The sequence below is a fragment of the Xiphophorus hellerii genome, chromosome 18 (assembly GCF_003331165.1).
Source record: "Xiphophorus hellerii strain 12219 chromosome 18, Xiphophorus_hellerii-4.1, whole genome shotgun sequence".
In the NCBI taxonomy this organism is placed as follows: domain Eukaryota; kingdom Metazoa; phylum Chordata; class Actinopteri; order Cyprinodontiformes; family Poeciliidae; genus Xiphophorus; species Xiphophorus hellerii.
Window position 1 is genome coordinate 6856156 of NC_045689.1, and position 19168 is coordinate 6875323.

At 41.2% G+C, this 19168-nt stretch overlaps 1 protein-coding gene across 4 annotated transcripts in view; it reads right to left on the minus strand.

Moving 5' to 3' along the window:
- nectin1b (nectin cell adhesion molecule 1b) overlaps nucleotides 1-19168 on the minus strand; it is a 232721-nt gene that overhangs the window by 122026 nt on the left and 91527 nt on the right. For all 4 annotated transcript variants that reach the window (XM_032545354.1, XM_032545355.1, XM_032545357.1 and 1 more), the window contains exon 5: nucleotides 15957-16108. In XM_032545354.1, coding sequence (XP_032401245.1) covers nucleotides 15957-16108 — 152 coding nt within the window. The remainder of the gene's footprint in view (nucleotides 1-15956; nucleotides 16109-19168) is intronic.

Below are 19168 nucleotides of genomic sequence, written 5' to 3' on the forward strand. Positions count from 1 at the left end.
ATGCCGCCGCCGCTGCCGCCGCCTTTCTCCCGAGGCCCGGCTGCAAAGCTCTCCAATTTCTAAAGAGGCGCCGGGCACGGTCTCAAATATCAGCTCAGGTTTTAATCTGACCACCTAATGGGATTATTCAGACACAGGCCTTCATTACACACATCAATGGGAGAGCAGAGCCAGGTCACCCCTGCTGGAGAACGCATCCTTCCACCGAGCCCGAAGAGGGGCGGAAATCCAGATGATTGAAGAAGAGAACGGCAAAGGGAAAACATTCGGCTGTAATCCTCTTCACTGCCCCTCGCTGACCTCCTCGGCTAAGATCTGGTTTTGCTTTTTTAAATCCTCATTTCAATCTTAATTAGGGCGATTTTCACCCAGGTTGCTAAAATGAGACATTTACTTTCATTAAAGGGGGTAAAAGACTGAGAGGCAGCCTGTTAAGGTCCAGATCAGAGGCAGTTAAAGGTCCCAACGTCAGCCTTCGAGGTGCTCACTGTTATCTCCACCCCTATAAAGGATCAACACTATTTCTTCACCACTAATGACTGAAGGAAGAGGTTTCATGTAAACACAATAATTATAATATCTCAACAGCAGGTAGGATTTAGATATTGAACAACAGGAAACTGGAAGAAAGGAACGAAGGAAGGAAAGATGAAGGCCCAAAAGACTGAAAGATAGGAAGTGCACAAGGAAGCAGAGGAGGTAGAAAACAAAAAAAGAAAGGAAGGACATGAACTAAACAAAAAGGAAAGAAGGAAGAAAATAAAGGAAACAAAAAGGAAAGGAGGAAGAAAATAAAGGAAACAAAATGGAAAGAAGACTAAAAAAACACAAATAAAGTGGTGCAGGACACAAGGAAGGAAAGAAAAGAGAAAGGATGAACAAAGTAAAAAGGGAACATAGAAAGAGGGCATGTGGAAAATTAAAGAAGACTGAAAGAAGAAAGAAAAGAAGAAAATATTTTCCACAGTCCACATTTGCCATTTCCAGACTATGTGGTAACCTTGTAATAAACTTAGAAAATACGAACTTGAACCAACTCTAAACACTCACAGATTTTTGTGGTGGCCTCCCACCCGAGAAGAACCTGTCCTGGCAAACACAGCTAATGCAAAAAGCTGAGGATGCTTTACCCCGATAACTCTTGTGCTATAATTGGAATACTTTAAAACCTGAGAAAAACACCTTCTAATGCTCATCGGGTCTCCTCAGTGCAGCAGAGGAACAGTGCGTTTATTCTGCAACATAAAAAAACCACAATCTGCCTCTTTTCAGATTGTTATCAAGCCCACTTCTTCCCCCGTTCTCATTCCTCCCCCCTACAAGGTCGCATCAGAGGCTTGCAAACATGAAGATATCACAAGAAAATAACTCTCTACCAGAGCAGCAGTCTTGTGTGAATGCAGGAAGGAATCTGAGTAGCCATGGTGCAAACTAATCACGTTTCAGAAACAATGTTTTCACGAAAACGTGTCTGAAATGGAGGTGATTTAAAAGCCTGGAGGAGAAGGAGAAGGGAGCAAAGACGAGGCGTTCCTCTTTGCTCACCTTCGCTACCAGCAACACCTGCCAACCGGCAGATAAAGACGACCCCAGCAGCAGCTATGATACTGTTCCAGCAAACAGAAAAGGAGGGCGTCTATTAGCGGCGCAGCGGAAATATGTAGATAGTGGCAGAAACTTTGACTTGCAACGTCTAAAACGTGCAGCTAAGATTAATAGGAGGAAGCAAGTTCTGTGATGGGCTATAATTCAGCCCAAAGGCCTAATAGATGCATGCAAGTCAGGAATAACAGGAAATGCTTTGCTTGTTCTAATGCCACATCCCCGTCGTTTAGGATTAATCATACAGCTCTGAACGTTTGACATGATAGAAAGGATGATTTACTGTGTCCAAAGGTTTTAGTGGCAAAATCTGCTTCCTTTAGAGATCCATCTGAGGCCGCCGTGTTCACAGCCAAAAATTATTCATTGATTATTCATACCGCTTTGCTACAACAACAAACTATGTATTTTGTAGGGATTTTGCCTTATAGGCCAACCAACCAAACTATCCTAAAATTATGAATTGAATTTAAACAAACACTTTACATAAGTGTCATTTTGCTTTTGTTAGAACTGCACATTTATTTGGGACGTGTCACTATGACCTTCATCTCAGGGACAGTCAGTCTGAATGATGGGCATCTGTGCAAATGTAAAGTCTTGCCAGAGAGATTCTGGTCTTTAATTCCAGTTTCAACACAGATGACTGAAATTAATGAGTTATTTCTTGAATACATCATCAAATTCTGCAAAGGCAAGGGAAGCCATTGATTTGCTTTAAGTGTGTTGAACTTGAGAAACATATAAAGCTTGCAGAAAACTCTTAAAACGTAACAAAACCCCAAATCAACTTCTTATTTCGCAGATAAACTGTATAAATTGAGCCTTGAGGGTGCTATCTTTATGTTGCCACAGTCTCTAATAACAAAGAAGAAAGTTGACAGATTTGTCCCTAGTCACTTGTTTGAAAAATCATCACCTCAAGCGTCTGAAAAGTTGCTACATTTAGCAACAAAGTTGCTAAGTTGATAACAGCGTTTTCCCTCTTCTTGAGTAGAGCTTCAATTAACCCCCTCCTCTAAGCCACACACTTGGCCACGCCCCTAAGCATACTCTTGACTCCGCCCACTTTCATGGCATTTTTAAAAAATTGTCTGGGGTCTTCACAGAACAGATTATCGTATTCTGAGATTAAATTACATACAGTTGGAATCTTTTTTTTTTTTTTTACTACATATGTGACTTCTCGAGGCTTTAACATAGTAAATCCAAATGCAGGTTATATTTCTCAGGGTTTTCTTTGGTAAAATGGGTGAATTATTAATTTTTTATTCACATTTATGAGCCATTTTGAGTGGGGTCACATAAAATCCCATCATAAATAATTTGAAGTTGGTGGCTAAAAATCTGGAAAAGTTTAAGGAGCGTGACAAGCTGTGCCAGGTGTTGTAAAGCAGACGAATCGTTAAAAGAAGAAAACGGTAAACAAGTGCAACCCCAATAAAAACAAAAAGGAAAGGAGATCTTGTAGTGGAAATGATTTGTGGCTTCTGAAAAGCAGCAGACTAGATACAGAGCAAGGGTTTGTATTTCAGTGGAAGGCACAGCATAAAACAAACAGCAGGAGTGCCGAATGTTCAAAGATGCTGAAGGAAAGGAGCGTCTGAAGCAGAAGGGCCTTTTAGAGCGAGAGAGGAGCTGTTTCCCAACTCTGTCCTGCAGGTTTCTAGGTGTGCTGCAGTCGTGTCTACACACGACAAAAAGGCGAAACAGAAGGAGCTGAACATTCCTGAGTCTTAGCAACAATCTCTTGGACAAGGTTATGACAGAGGCTGGGAAAATGAAAAGGATTTCAAAGCGCGGTACAGGGAGTAGTGTGATAATGTGACTAATCGAGGAACAAGCAGCAGACAACAGAGGATCAAAAGGAAATGCAGAAGAAGTTGGGGAGCGTTGACAGGCAGGAAAAAGGAAGATGGAGAGGGGCTCTTTGGAGAAGTCGGCAACGGTGACAACAGCAAATAAAGAGTGGCATAATGAGCGAATGACGACGGGGACAATCGGAGAAGACACATTAATTCAGTGGATCCAGAGATCCTCATTACTTCCCCTGTCTGAATTTGCCAGTAGTTGTGAAGTCATGGAAATGTAATTCTGCCACAACGAATAAAAGCTCGTCACTGACGGGAATTAAACATGCTTCATGGGGAGTTGCAGCTGAGGCAAATCTCGCCACTGATTCCTTTCTTCCACATCCACGCTTCCTTTCCTCGCCATTTGTCAAAAATACTTCTCATTTCACTATCACTTATCCTACCGGGGCAGAACCCACCTCATATGCAGGTAAATGCCACTTGCTGCACTAAAACCTTCAAACCCATAACTCAAATTGAATTTCTTTCTTTCAAAACGGCCAGTGGATAAGAAGTGGGGAGAGGAGCCGTGCTGGAGGAGATAACGCAGCGAAACGCTCTCATCAAAACACCGGTGACATCATCTCTGCTTTGCATGTGTGAACATGCGGCAACCAGCAGGATCAATCTTGTCAGAGAAAAACAGCAGGCAGCAGCGTGCGTCCTGTCGAAGACAGACGGAAGGAAACCCTTAAACTCGTTCGCATGTCGTCATGTTTCAGCTACAAAACTTAAGGTATTTTATTGGGACTTTAAGTGAAAGATGAACATAATCACACATGAAAAAATTTAATGTTTTATGGTAAGTGTCTAAAAAAATTGAAAATATGTAACCGAAGTAGGTAAAATATGTTTTTTTTTTTTTACATGTTTCTTAAACATGATCCTGACAATATGTACTCATTTACCTCCACCCTGTGGTCCTACTGTCATCTACAGAAATTCACCACTCCTTGTTAGAGACAACTAATCAGAGCCAGGGGGAGGGTCCTAGCACTGTCAATCATGCTTATTTACGCTGCAGCTGTACTAACGGCAGATAAACATTTTACAGTTGCAGGAAAACAGTTTTTCTGCCGCCATGTGTGACCATGATAGCTAGCTTCGTAAGCAGCACTCTATCTGCCTGTTTCAAAAGTTCAAACACTAAATACAGTTTAATATGCATTAATACACACAGTGGAAACTGTCTTGGGACTAGCCTGAAGCTAACATCTACAATCCTCATCTCCACTGCAGGGGTTGCAGCCAATCAGTGGTAAGAAAAAATAAACATACTGCCCCCTGAATCAGCTGCTTTGTACCTTTCAAATATTTTAAAAATGCTCAACGGAAAAATCTTGAGCTGGGTCAATTTTCTGCAAATAATTTGGAGTTATGTTCCACAGAAAATCTGTGAGGGTCTACTGACTTTGTTAATATAATCTTGCTGCAGAGATCGGTAGCTCTGACTCAGATTTATCGAGTCATGAACTCGATAAATCTGGCTTTCATCGAAGACCTTGTGGCAAATAGAAATGTAGCTTGTTGGTTTAATCAGATGAGACCAAAACTGAACTTGAAAAACAAAGAAGAACTAAACAATCTGAACACACTTCACCTACTGTGAAACATGGAGGGAAAGTAGAAGCTGCAGAGTTACAGTGAAGATGGATGGGATGTAATTTTCCCTCTTCAAAGTAATCCTCCACTTTGTGTTGGTGTGATACATGATATCTCAAAACGTTTGTGGTTGTTGTAGCGTGATAAAATGTGGAGGGTGTGAATACTTCTGGACACATAACGCTCTCTCTACTCTTTACTGATGGTTAGAACACACAATGCGGTGGTTCACAGCAGGAATAAACAAAGTTACAGCCATTTTCACAAAGCTGGTAGATCATAAACACAAACGCCACATTAAGGTTGGAAACGCTTCTTTGTGTGTGATTTCTTTCTGAGTTCTTGTAGATAATCACTTTGTGCTACAGGGGCCTTTTTCTAATCACTTTAAATGCACTTTTAATGAGCGTTGAATATTTACACCAGCATCTTAACACCAGTGCTGCTTTAAAAACATGTTTGCTCATAATGCAGCGTTATTAAACCGTCTCTCCCTTTATTGCCGGCCTGCATGCGGCTCCGGAGCCGAGCGGAAAGGCTGTTGTTGGGTCAGCGAGCTCGCTGCAAACGGATCTGCACATTAGGATGCGTTGAGCCGGAAAAGGTCAGGGCTCTGTTTGTTTACCGCAACTGTCCTGCTCTCAACTCCATCACTGACTGTTTTTATGTATATATCTTTTTGCTTTTTTTTATTTTTGCTGCCCGGTTGTTACGTTGGGAATGTAATGAGCGAATCGGCGCGCAGCCGAATCAGCAGCAGCAGCTTTGGAGCCAGCGGTCAGACTCTGGGACAGCATGTGACCTACTTCATCAGGCTCTCAGGGAGGCGTGACAGATCCAACACCACACGGCTGGACAGCGAGGAGGAGGAAGAAGGAGGATGAGGAAGAGGAGGTGAGATGGGCCGAAGGGGGCTCAGCCAATCCCCCCCTCCGCTGCTCCATCTGTCTGCCACATCCCTCTCCTCTGCATATCCTCCGGAGAGCAGAAACAGCAAGCCATGCAGAAAGAAATGTTAAGATAAATCACTTCGATCTCAGCTGCTCTTCTCTCACATGGTCTCCCCGGTGACATTTGCATTTCAAGTGTCCAGTCAGGCTATTACGTCTTCTTCTTCTTCAAATAGTGAAATAAAACCCATCCGTTCTGGAGAAAAAGGGAGCATCCCTCTCCTCCGTTTTACGCAGCACTTACTCTGGCACAGAACAACGCCGCTTAGGGTTTATGGGCCGGCCTGCGCTGCTCGAGCAACGGGAGCAGTCCGTGCTAATGTCTCATTTGGATAATGAGGTGTGATCTTGGCAGGATCTGAGACACAGGCAACCCCCGCGCCAGCAGCCGAAGACGTGGGGGCGAGGAAGTCGCTTCATCATCCTAAAGATGCGAAAGCCTGCAGGTTTGTAGTTGTCAAAGCAGAAGGTTCAAGGGTGCTGAGAAACATGCAGGAGGGGGTGGAGGTGTGTGTGTGTGTGGGGGGGGGGGGGGGGTCCTCAAATGTCTGCTGACATAGCTCAGCTTCAAATGAGAGTGTAATAATACACAACACACACATGTGGCCTTTGGGTCTATGAATAATGCAGGCGGCGATGTGAGACGCCGACGCCGCAATATGGTATAGAACGCAGATTGAGATGGATGACAGGGAAAGACAAACAAATTTCACATTGCAAGGGAACCCTGTGCAAAGCCGACATCGTAATGTCTCTCATCTCTGTTTGGGAATAGAAAGAGACAAATGGCTGAACAGAGAAGCACCGCTGTTAGATGTCAGTAATATGTGGTGCGTTACTTGTTTCATTCAAGGATCTTCTTGCCGTTGTCTTAATAACACAGAGAGATGGATGTAATGTCACTTTGAGACAAGCAACTTAGACCGTAGTAAAATCTACGCAGACCTGTAGTAAAGGGTCTAACAGATCTGCCAACCTCAAATTCCAAGGTTGGTTGTTGGGGTTTTATGGGATAAGTCAACACACAGTGTGAAAGCAATTCAAATTACAAATAAAACATGTAAAACAGGGTGCTGGGTATCTGCAGCTTTCAGCAGGTCAAATTTAAGACTTTTAAAGACCCTTTTAATGCTAGCCTGAATGAAATTTAATACTTTAAAAACTATAAATAGAGGAGTCCTGCTGACTCGTACGGGCTGGCAACAGAAGTTAGCCACTGGCAAAAATGAACAACATCCAGCCAAATGGTGAGACATTTGCACTTACCCATGATAGCTGCACAAAATCCTAGCTAGCTAGCACGAGTATATTAGCAGCACAGGCAGATGTCTGGGTGTGAGTCAAACTTTTGCCTGACTGAAAAGTCCCACAATTAAAAACAAAACATAAGACCGAATTGCCACAATGACATTTAAGATCTTTGATTTTTCTTACATTTCTTAAAACAAACTAAAGACATTCTAAGGGCTTAATTTTAGATACAAAAATTTAAGACTTTTAACAAATTTTTAAGGATGTGCATACACTCCGGTATGGAAAAGAAAAAAACAAAAAAACATTCCACATCATGATACCGCCACCACCGTGTTTCACTGTGGGATGTGCTGCTTTAGTTTTCTTGCACATAAGCCAGAAAATTCAACTTTGGTGTCAATTTGTGGCAAAATCCTAACTGGACTTTCTTTGGTTTTTCTGCAACAACTGTGATGTAACTCCTTAGGTTTGCAAAGTGTTTAACCACCAGCCAGGCTAACCCTTCTTTCATTTCAGCCTTGGATCGGTGCAACTCCTCCAAGTATTCAAGGTCAAACTAAAATTTTAAATATCCATAAAATACGTCAAATGTAGCTTATCAAATGAAATTGATAAGCTGAAGGCCAAAGTGAGGAGATTCTTTTACAGTGAGACGTAGAAAGTTCTTCCGCAGAAAGTTTTATGTCATTCAAAATGACAATATTCTTAGGAGAAGTTGCTTTCTGCTACTAGAGCGGAGTTTAAGCAACTTGAAGAATCGATGCAGACTTGGCCTCAAGTCGTTCTGGGGGCTTGCAGTAGCACGTTAGATTACAGTGATTCTGCAGCCAGTATGATAAAATCTTTATCTGATGGGCCGGATCTGATCAGATTTTATCAGTCAAATCCCTAAAATGAACCTTCAAAGCGACAGTGTGAATATTCCCTGGAGGATTTATGACAGGTGCTTTTTTAGCATCATCATTTCCTCCTGTTGTTGCTTCATCACACCATTTCTGGATGTGATATTTACACTCAGACATGAAATTTTGAGCATTTGGATGCAGTTACTGTTCTACATTTGCATCATTTGTTTCCATCACAGATTCTAGTGCGAGTTTTTTTTAAAATCTGTTTTTAGTCCGTTTCACCCCCTCTCATCATCTCTGTGCTTTATCCCCTTAATATCAGAGAAATGTTGGAATTAGAGGATGGAGCAAGCGACAGCCAGCGAGCAGCGGGGGTTGACACAGGCTGTTACGTAAAGTCGTGTAAACAGCCTTCTGCCCTCTTTTCCACCTCTGCTCCGCTCCCAGATGCTGTTTGCCTCGGAGCTTATTTCTGCCTTCCATCTTTCGCTACTCGACTAAATTCGAAAAAATCTGATTCACTGGAGCATCTCGCGCAATCACATGTTTTATTTACTTATATTTCCACAGAACGCTTCCCAACTTATTTGGTTCATTTTGTCGGAGGTTTTATTTATTTTTTTTCTTTTCCCCCCCCCACCATTTTCTCTGGTAACTTGATTTTCCCCAACAGAAGCTGACTGTTGCTTGTTCAGGCAGGCGTGAACAGAAGTTGGCAACGATAGTCCTGTGTTTTCCGAGGCGTCCGTCCTCCTGCCTTCTCTCTAAACTTAAGAGAGCACTCCATCCAGTCTAACCCGTGTGGTGAGGCCCTGCAGCACAACTGACAAAAAAAAGAAGTACAGCTGATCCATGAGTGGGGGGTGATCTCTGAAAGGTTCACAAACATGATGCCCCCTGACAGATCCGACATCCTTCCAGCTGATCCTGAATGAATGCGCCATCTTCGTACGGTTTTCTCACACAAACCGGCTCTTATGTGTGAGAGCATAAATCTCAAAGTTGGTAAACAAATATATCCAAGAATATGGAAAGCAAAAACTTTCCCACATGTCAATTTACTGTTGACTGCCAAGAATTAAGAAAAAAACAAACAACAAAAAAAAAAAAAACCCACACATCTGCTTTCTCAGAGGCGATAATGACATAATTGTAAGGCCGTCCCGACAAAACGGCCATTCATCACGCCGCATTATGAGCTGGGAAGAAATTTAAGGTGGCGACATTGATTTGTTTCAAACACGAAAACAGAGCGCGGTGGTGGAAAGCTGATTATCCTAATGAAAGACTGATTTAGCTCTCGTGAGCTGAAGGACGATCTCTGAGGTTTAACCGCTTCACTCAGCCCCTCTTCCTGCGGCTTCCTCTGACTGCTTGAGTGGCATTCCTATTAGACGCTTTGAAAAGCTGCTGAGAGTGACTGGTCAAAAAAAACAACCTCCATAGTGGCGCTGGTTTAATTGTCTTTACTTTTCAGTGCGGCCTCCGATGCCTGTTGGTAATTAGCTGATTAATCATTTCTGACGACTCGTCAACTTTATCTCTGGAGATTTCTGAACTGCATGTAAATGAGGCGGGAAGCATCACATGGCGCCTCCTCTTCCGCCTTTTCTTCCCCGAGAGCGAGGACAGATTAAAAACCGAGAAGTGCTTCATTAGATTCTGACACCATATCTGCAGAACACGTGTCGTCGTGGAAAGCCGCCGTCACCCGCGCGACTTACTATTGTCGCCGCCATGCGAGCTGCGAGCGCCATCCCTAAGCTAATTGAAACAAGGCGCGCCGTGGCCCCGCTGATATCTGCAGCACCGCAGCACCTGCAAATCCGTCAGTAAAAGAAGCTTGATTAAAATGCGCTTTCCTTTAAGAGCTCCATCAGCGCTGCATCCCACAGTGAGAAAATAGCTTTTTTTTTCTCCCCTACAAACAAATTGTCAAGGACATTTTATCTCCCTGACACAGGTGGCGGGGGCTGGCTAACCGACAGGTGCGCCGCACATTACTCTGTCAATCTAAAAAATTAACTTTGAAAGTGAAAACAAAACAAAACGGAAAAAAAAAATTAGAGCCACCACCAAAATCATGCATATCCCAGCAAAAAGTCGAGCTGGAAGGGATTTTTGAATCTTGATTGCTCGGGCTTCACTTTTGTCGTTACTTTGTTAAAGTTGACTGGAGGCTAAAGAGACCATCTGGCTGAGTTATTGATTCTCAAACAACTCCTTGGAGAGCCTCTACATCTCAGAAACATTAAAATTAGACTTTAACAAGAAGAAAAATGCCTGTTTTATATTTCCCAACCCTCCAGTTCCTTGAATTATTGAACAAATGCACTGAGGCTGTTGCCTCGTCACCTTCCTACGCTGCAAAGGACACTTAGGTGGCAATACCTAGACCTCACTCTGTGCAGACTCCAACACCAGTTGTCAACCTACGGGTTAATGACTCATCAGCATATTTGTTCAGCTCCAATTATACACAGCACATGTCAAGTCGGCACAAGTCCTTTGGAATTTCAGTAGAAAGTCTTTTGTTAAACCTGAATTTCGCCTGAAACAGATTCTTCATTCATTCGGTTTCTTCAAACCAATTAGAAGAAAATTCACATTAACCACAAAGGCACAAGTATGAAACCTACAGTCATATTTCATAAATAGAATAATGCTAAGATGAGATTTACTGAAAATAGCAACCCTTAACCCTTTCATGCATGAATTATGATCCATTGTGTCAGGAGTTTTTCCAATTTTTTGTATTTTCTTAGGGCATAGAAAAAAAGAGGAAAAAAATGTTGTAAATTTTTATTTTATTTGATCTTTTTAGGCGATCAATTGTAATTTTCACTAAATACAAAGTTGTTATTTGAAAAATACATCAGTAGTATTGTTCTTTAGGGGTTATCTGATGTCACAATATTTTGTTTTACCTGCAAGAGTCGTCTACAGTAGAAGGAGGGACCATGTCTGTTCTCATGCTTTTTTGTCTGTCGGCCATATTGGATTTAACAAAAATAATTTCTTGCATTTGCAGCTGATGGCCAGTAGTTGATAGTGTATTTTATGATGCATTAGTGTCCACTTCAGTGGTCTGTGTGCATTTATAACATAAAAACCCACAAGAAGCACAAGAAAATGGCTTTTAGATAGCTGACCACTGTAGTGACCACTATGCATGAAAGGGTTAAGCAGGTATTGGCCAAATTTTAATTAAGTTTATATTTTTGTGTTAATATCAGTTTAATTAAAAGTCAGGACAAATATTAGAAACAATTGTACTTCAATTAATGAGATTAACTTGTGAAAATGTTGTTGTAATTAGTTACAACTGTTTTTAAATCAAATAACTATTGTTTAAGAATAATTTTCTAAACAAATACAACAAGGTTTAGCTAGAGCTTCTTGGAGTTAAGTTTAGAAAAATATAGAGAAAAGATTGTGCTGTTTTCATTTCCATAATGCTTTATATATATATAAAAATGAAGGTAAAAACAACTTATGCTTCCACCTATATTTTTCAGTCTGCACATTGACAGGAATATAAATATTGTTTATTTATTTATGTGATTTTTTGTTTCTTTGTTTTATTTTCCATTAGTTTTTTCAGCAATGTGTGGTTTTGACTTTTAGATGGAAAGGTTAAAAATGACTAAAATAAATATCTGTTCGTTTCTCATCTTGAATTTCATGTGTTCATTAGTGGCAAGCATTAAAAAAATCATCATAATTAACACAAATAAATGTTTGAAAACATCAGCCTGTGTAATAGATCTATTTAATATGCTTCCCCTTGTGAACAGAGTTACTGGAATAAATGAACTTTGATAAAATATTCAAATTTATTAAATATGACTGTATAAAAGGATTTATTCTGCACTAGCATAAAGACAAAACTGCACTGCCAGTCAGTTTGAATCAAAAGCGCCGAACTATACCGCTTCAGATCATCCAAAGCCATTTTTGAGCTGCTCTGCAATTTTACGGGGTGCCACGCTGGAGCTGAGCCTCTGAACTGTGCATTAGGAGGAGAGGCTGGCTGTTCTCGCTTTAACTTGACAGTGTTACTATGGGAACCGGCAACGTGCTTTTAAGGCTTGTAAGGCACCCTTTGGGAAATTCAGTGCTCCTGGCCATGTAACAGTATAGAACAACACTTGGAGCTTGTTTCCAGCCAGCTTATTACTTCAGAGGGTACAAAAAGACGACCAGGTGCTGTGTGATGTTTAATATTCAGGACAGGTTTTGCAGTGAATGTGAATGTAATTCCAGATATCAAGGATGGAGCTTTTTTCTTTTTTAGCGGAAATAAAAGCAGCCTTCAAACTGTCAGACTGAAAATATGACGTGCTGAAACATCCATCCATCCATTTTCTGTACATCCTTGTCCCTTACAGGGGTCAGGAGGTGCCTATCTCCAGCTAACATTCCGGGCGAGAGGCAGGGTACACCCGTAGACCAATTAACTTAACAATCATGTTTTTGGACTGCGGGAGGAAGCTGGAGTACCTGGAGAGAACCCATGCATGCACAGGGAGAACAAAGACAAAGATCCCAGGACCTGCAAGGCAACAGCTCTACCAACTGCGCCACTGTGCAACCCATGCAGAAAGACATGAAATGATATATTAAAATGAAACTAAATCATATTTTCTCATATGTCAAAGGATGCATACAATTGCTGATTCAATTGTAAAGGCCACACCCCTTTTTGGGCTACTTCCAAAAAGAGGTGTGGCTTAGATTAAGATTATCTCCCTGAGTGAGTAAAAATGATTATAACAGCATTTTATTTGCTAATTTAGGAACTGTGTATAGCTAAAGTTTATGTAGTAATAAAAGCATATCATTGGGTCTGCAACACATCTGTCCATTTTGGCTCCTGTCTCTTTAAAAGCCACACCATTTGGGTGCAGCCTGATTCTGACAGAGTGCATTTGTTGCTCAGTATTTGTTTCACAACAAGTCAAACAAGCCCCTAGCAACAATTATGCAAATCTTGCACTTATTTTATAAAGTTAAGGACAACAAGCCTCAACAAGTAGCTCTGAAGAAATGTCTTTTCTTGTTTTGTACTTTGAAGAAACCTAAAGATTGCAGGAAAGGGATCCTAATGCATCATTTTATGGTTCCTAACTATAAAATGTAGTGCAGGTGGAATGCACTACCTGAGATTATTCATCACAGAAAGTTGCCACTGTTGTTTCCTCCTGCTAAGAATAAGGAGAGATTTCACGGATTCATTATTCCTTTTGTTTCACCTGCTGCTTAAGAAATCTGCAAGCCTTTAAACAGTTGCAAACCTAATATATGTTTTTTTTTTTAAAACTAGACAAACTGAAACTGAGCACACTCCAATCATGTACTCACGCATTGTTCATTTTGCTCACACAATAAAAATTATGCAGACAAATGAGGAGAATAAACAAAGACTACTGGGACTGCAGCACTGTGGTTTGTTAATTTAAGCGATCAATGAAAAAAGAAAAAATGGAAAATTACTTTGGTGCATTTGCTTTGTGCAGTTCTTTATGCTAAACACCCGATATAAGCTGGTCCACAGTGATTTAGAGTTTCTAAAGGTTCTTTAAGAGCTTCTGAGATATACAGTATATTATTACACTCTGCAAACAATGTCGCCACATCCGGTAAAAAATGTTTTGTTTTTATTTCTGAGCCGTACTGCTGCAAGAGAAATAGCACATGGAAGGAGAGGATGCAGAAGCAAATGACACTGTAAGGAACAGCTGTTCATTTCACACCAAGCACAGCAATTCCAGAGACACGCGTTAACATGCAAGGCAATGCAAGTTAGAACACGCCAGATTCCCTGAAACCAAGCAGCTTAAAGAAAGAGAGAGAGAGAGAGAAAAGTCCTTCCAGTCCAACCAGTCCAAAACTGAAACAGTCTCCCAGCGCCACGCACACAGCTGCTACCAATCAGAGGAAGATCCCCTCATCTTTAGGATGTATAGTGGGATCTGGTTTGTAATGGATAGCAGAGGCTTTGTCGGTCTCCTCAGGGTTAGAACCACAGAGTCTGTGTGCCTGCAATTATGTGGAAGGGTAGAAAACTGAATCAGTTTTGCTCAGCATTTTGTTTTTCCCCCAGAAGAGACAAAAGAAGCAGAAGAGGCACAAGCAGTTTGAGCAAGTTATGATCAATACAGTGCCCTCACCTAAAACCCCCCAATTTCCTGTGGGTTATTCTGGGCGCTGATAATAGACCTGTGTTAGTTTGCTCCCACACGTGTTTGGATGTGTGATGGGAGTTGTTCTAACAAGCTGTGTGGAACTCTTGATACTCACACACCCAGACGCACAGATGATTTGTGACAATCAACTGGTCTGTTCATGTGTGCAGCTGCAATGCCTTGCAGAAGTATTCCTGCGTCTTGATGTTTTTGTTCGCCCATTTTGTCACCGCAGACCACAGTGCATTTTGAGGGGATTTCTTTTAATAGATCAACACAAAGTAGTGCATAATTAAATAAAACCTGGTTTTCATTTACCGCTGCACAAACAAAAATCTGTTAAGTGTGGCTTGCATTAGTATTTACTCCTTTTAATCCCAATATTCCCCAATTAGATTTATATCAAGACTTTGAGTGGGCCATTCTAAGATGCTTTGATGAATGTTTCTGTCAGTTGTTCCGCTGCAACATTAACCTCTATCCCAGTGTCTGCAGCAGCTTTTCTGTCTTTGTCTCGACCGTTTCCGATTGTTCGGCTGCCGCCAACGTTTTTCTTGACGTGGCCTGTTCACAGTTATTGGCGGTGCTCGCTTTCTGATACAAATAAGAGTTTTTGCATGTGGACCAAAACGTTTAACGCTGTTCTGAACCTCACCAGATAACCTTCTTCTACCAAACTTCAAACAGAACTCGATGGCTATAAATCTGTGAGATCTGTGGAGTAAGTGATTAATAAACAAACTATTGTTCTAATAAAGGTAGCATTGGTAATCCAAAACCCTAATTTTGTCATGGAAAAGCTGCATTTTAGCATCAAATTAATAAAATTAAGGAAGTGGTGTGTACTGGATTGCGCTTAAGGCCAGGGGTCATGCAGTCCCTATTTCCAGCCCTCAGCTTTTTGTAAAAATAAAATGTATATGGCCCTCAAGTTACAGTCACTTGATTCAAAATTTTATCATATAAAATGATTTTTAATTGTACAGTACAAGCAGTTTTTGAGGGGGCAGACTTGAAAAAAGCAGGGTGATTAATTAAAAAAACAACTTTATTCTAAAGACACTGCTTTTTGAATATTTTTGTTGTATAGCATTAAGAAAATGTGAGCAAAAAGCCCAAGTACAGTGAGAGACTGGCATTGTTAGCTCAGTAATAAACGTTTATTTGTAAGGACAACTAAAAGACAAATTGTAATATATTTACAGTTTTTTTATTTTTGATAATTATACAGTAAATTGTAGAAGTAATGTCAAATTTTTGGACAAAAGGAAAGTACCAGTTTGTTTCAGTTTAGTTCAATTAATTAATTTAACAAGGAGGAAGAATGTTTGTGCATAATTTGCAGTTTTGCATTGGTATTATTCAGTTTGCCTATTTGACTAAATATTTGACTTTTATGCTACTTGAAAACCAAAGTGGACTTCTGATGACAAGTCAGGGCTAACAGTGGCACCCAGTTCATTTCAGTTTGAAACCTCTGGTTTAGGTGTATCAGAATAAAAAGAGAGTGAATACAAATGTTCATTTTGAAAACATCCAAGAGGTGTGAATACTTTTGTAAGGCACTGTGTTGTTGTCTGATGGATACTGTATTGATCAAGCCGTGCCAGAGTTACCGAAGGCAGAGAGAGCGGAAACGGGAGCCGTGTTTTCGCCTACCGGTAATGTTGACGTCCACGACTCCGGTGCGCGTCCCGATGCCGTTGATTGCGACACAGACGTACGTTCCGGCCAGGTCGTAGGTCACGGGCCCCTTGAAGAACAGGGTGTTGTTTTTGATCTCCACGTTGCTGGGTAGCGAGCCGTTCAGACTGTCGAAAAGAATAAAGAAAAAAAAAAAAAGGCAATGATGCAGACCACATAAAAAGACGGAATTACTCCAAGCCACAAAAAAACAGAGAGAAAAAAGCTCTTCAAGACAAAAAAATAAATAAAAATCTGGAGCGGTGAACAACCCTGCATGTGTGGGTGAGATAAATACTAGGAATATTTGACAGCACCGTATTTCAGATGTCATCCATCAAGTCCTAATAAAATTATGAGGACAGGGAATCCCACCCGGTCCTAACAGGTAACATATAGCTGATGCTGGAGGACAGGTTGTTTCGGCATGAGGAATACAAAACAGACAGGAAAGGAAAAGGGGGGAGGGGGTCTGCTTCCTCATCTGCAGCCCAGCTCACATGGCTGAACTTAAAACTCAAGAGAGCTGTCAGAAGAGGCAGCTGATCAAGCGATAAATACAGACTCTACCAAATGCCGGGCTTTTATTGAAGACTGCCCATTTCTCCTGCCTAAAGGTGTTTGTCTTTATGGTTCACTATCTCTGCTGCGCTCAGACTCGCCCGTGTCCTTTTGATCAGGCCAGCCCACTTTAAGGTCACAGATCATGAACGCGGGAACCCGTCCACTCTATTATCCGGGCCGACTTTTCACAGCGCCCGCAGGCTCAAAAGAGGTTTCCACTTTCAGGACAATTAGCCGTTTCCCGTCGCCTTCCACCCGATCGGCTTCATCGGCTGCCCTGAATGGACTCGGCTTAAGAAGAGTTACAATTGCGATAGCGCTGAATAGTTCTCCAGCCTGACTGTGGTGACAATGAGGACGCCGGCTGAAAAGATATTCTGTCATCGCTCCTGGGTCACAAGGAAAGAGAGAGACTCTGAGAGGCGCTGCTGTGCAAGGACATTAAAAACAATATGGCGCTCCATTTACTGAAGTGAGAGAAAAACAGGATGAGATTACAGAGAGAAAACAAAATTAGGCCTCATGCTAACAATGGCCACCAATCAGGCACTTGAGCTGTGCTTTCAACAAGGCTCTTAAATGACAGGGGCATGGAGTGTAATTAACATATCGCTACAGGAAATATAACAAGATCCAGATCAGGACGGTTTAAAATGAAATCAAAAACGAGTTCCTTCACCTAATTCATGCTCAAAACGTTATACACATTCTTACACTCACAACTGTAAAGTTCTCTGTTTATTATTTTACATTTTTAAAAGGTAATTATTAACAGTATTACTAGAAATATTTTTTAAAAATATTTTTTCTGGATGGATGGATGGGCAGGTGACAGATGGAGGGACAGATAGATGTATCAACCAATAAAAATAAGTTGGATGGATGGATTGATGGATGGATGGATGGGTGGATGGATGGATGGACCAATAAAAACTGCTGAATGGTTGGACAGATGGATGGAAAGATGAATGGATGGGTGGATGGACGAAGAAAGGGAAGTATGTATTTATGGATTGATTGATGGATGACGGATCGGTGAATGGATGCATGGATGGATCAATAAAAATGAATGGATGGGTGGATGAATGAAATGATAGGTGGAGAGATGCATGGATGGATGGATTGGGGAACAAAGGGATGTAAGGATGATTGAAGGATGGACAGATGAACCAATGAAAACTGTTGAATGGTTGGACAGAGGGATGGAAAGATGGATGGAAGTACAGAAGAATGGATTGATGGACCAATGGTTGGATTGATGAAGAGAGGGATGTATGTATGGATAAACAAGACTGGGAATAAAACTGGAATACTATAAATACATAGTTCAGAGTTTACCCTACTGTGTAGGACCTTTGTGGTTCGAATGTATTTCTGAGCACAAAGCAATAGAAAAAGCTGAGCGTGTGTAGATTTTCCGTTGGTCACCTTAGTGAGGCAATTGCAGCGAGACGGCAAACAACCCCCAATACAGTATGTCACGATTCAATAATCAGTTAACTTGTGAACCTCCTTCAAATGCTGAGTTCTGCAAAGCTCAATTGATTTGCTGTAGAAATGAAAGGCTTGCAAACTGCGATTCACCACTGGCTCTGCCATGACCAGCAATGCCCGCATGAGTGAATGCAGGGGGCGGGGGGGAGTGTATGCGTGTGTGTGACTGAGTGTGTGGGCATGAATGGAGCCTGAGGGGCAGCAAAATAAAAGACTAACAAACAGCTTGAGAGCGATACAGATTCTTTGATGACTGGCTGGGCTCCTCATGTATGCAGTGTCTGTGTACAGATGTTGGTGTGAGGAGGCTGCAGCAACCTCACTTCTCTGTGTCAGTTAAACTGCATCATTATTTTAGGAGGAAAAACTGAGGGGAAAATATACCCTGTAATTAAAGCTAGAACTCCTTTACATGGAGCTTTGCCTCGCTCACTCAAAGTATTTGGGGTCCTAGGAGTAGGAATGTCACGGTACATGTAGCTAACGACATGAAACGACACACTGGGTCCTTCAAAACAAAACACAACAAACAACAAAAGATTTTGGCAATATTTGTGGGAAAACAAAACCTAATGAAGTCCAGTTGTTTCAGATTTTGCACTAGAGAGGATAAAATTCAAACAGTTTGCACTGTTAAGAAGCTGTAACAATGCATTTTTTTCTATCTTCTTTTTTTTTGTTCTACTGAATACCAAAAAACAGTGGAGGCTTTTTAATCGATATTTTAGCTGGATTTTGCTGATAAACAGTCCTAATTAGCTAAACAAGGCAACTAAAGAGCTACTTCCTTTCTTACGCCAAAATAAAAGTCTCAAACAAAGCTGCAACATCTCTAATTACAATCAAAGGAACAAATCCTAACAACTCATTCTTTATCCCCTTGAGTCCCAAGTTTGAAACCTCCACCTGGATTTTTTTGCTTATTTTAATTGTATGATGTTCTTTAAATGTCCAGTGAGTGAAGATATATTGCCCACTTATCAATAACAACTGGAGCTTTCAATATCTATAAGTTATTATCGCAATTTACTATTTATCTATTAAGAGTTCCCATCATATTAATTTCACTCCCTGCTACGGTGGGAATGAAATTACCGTAATAACCTGATATTGGATGGAAAGCGCAGCGT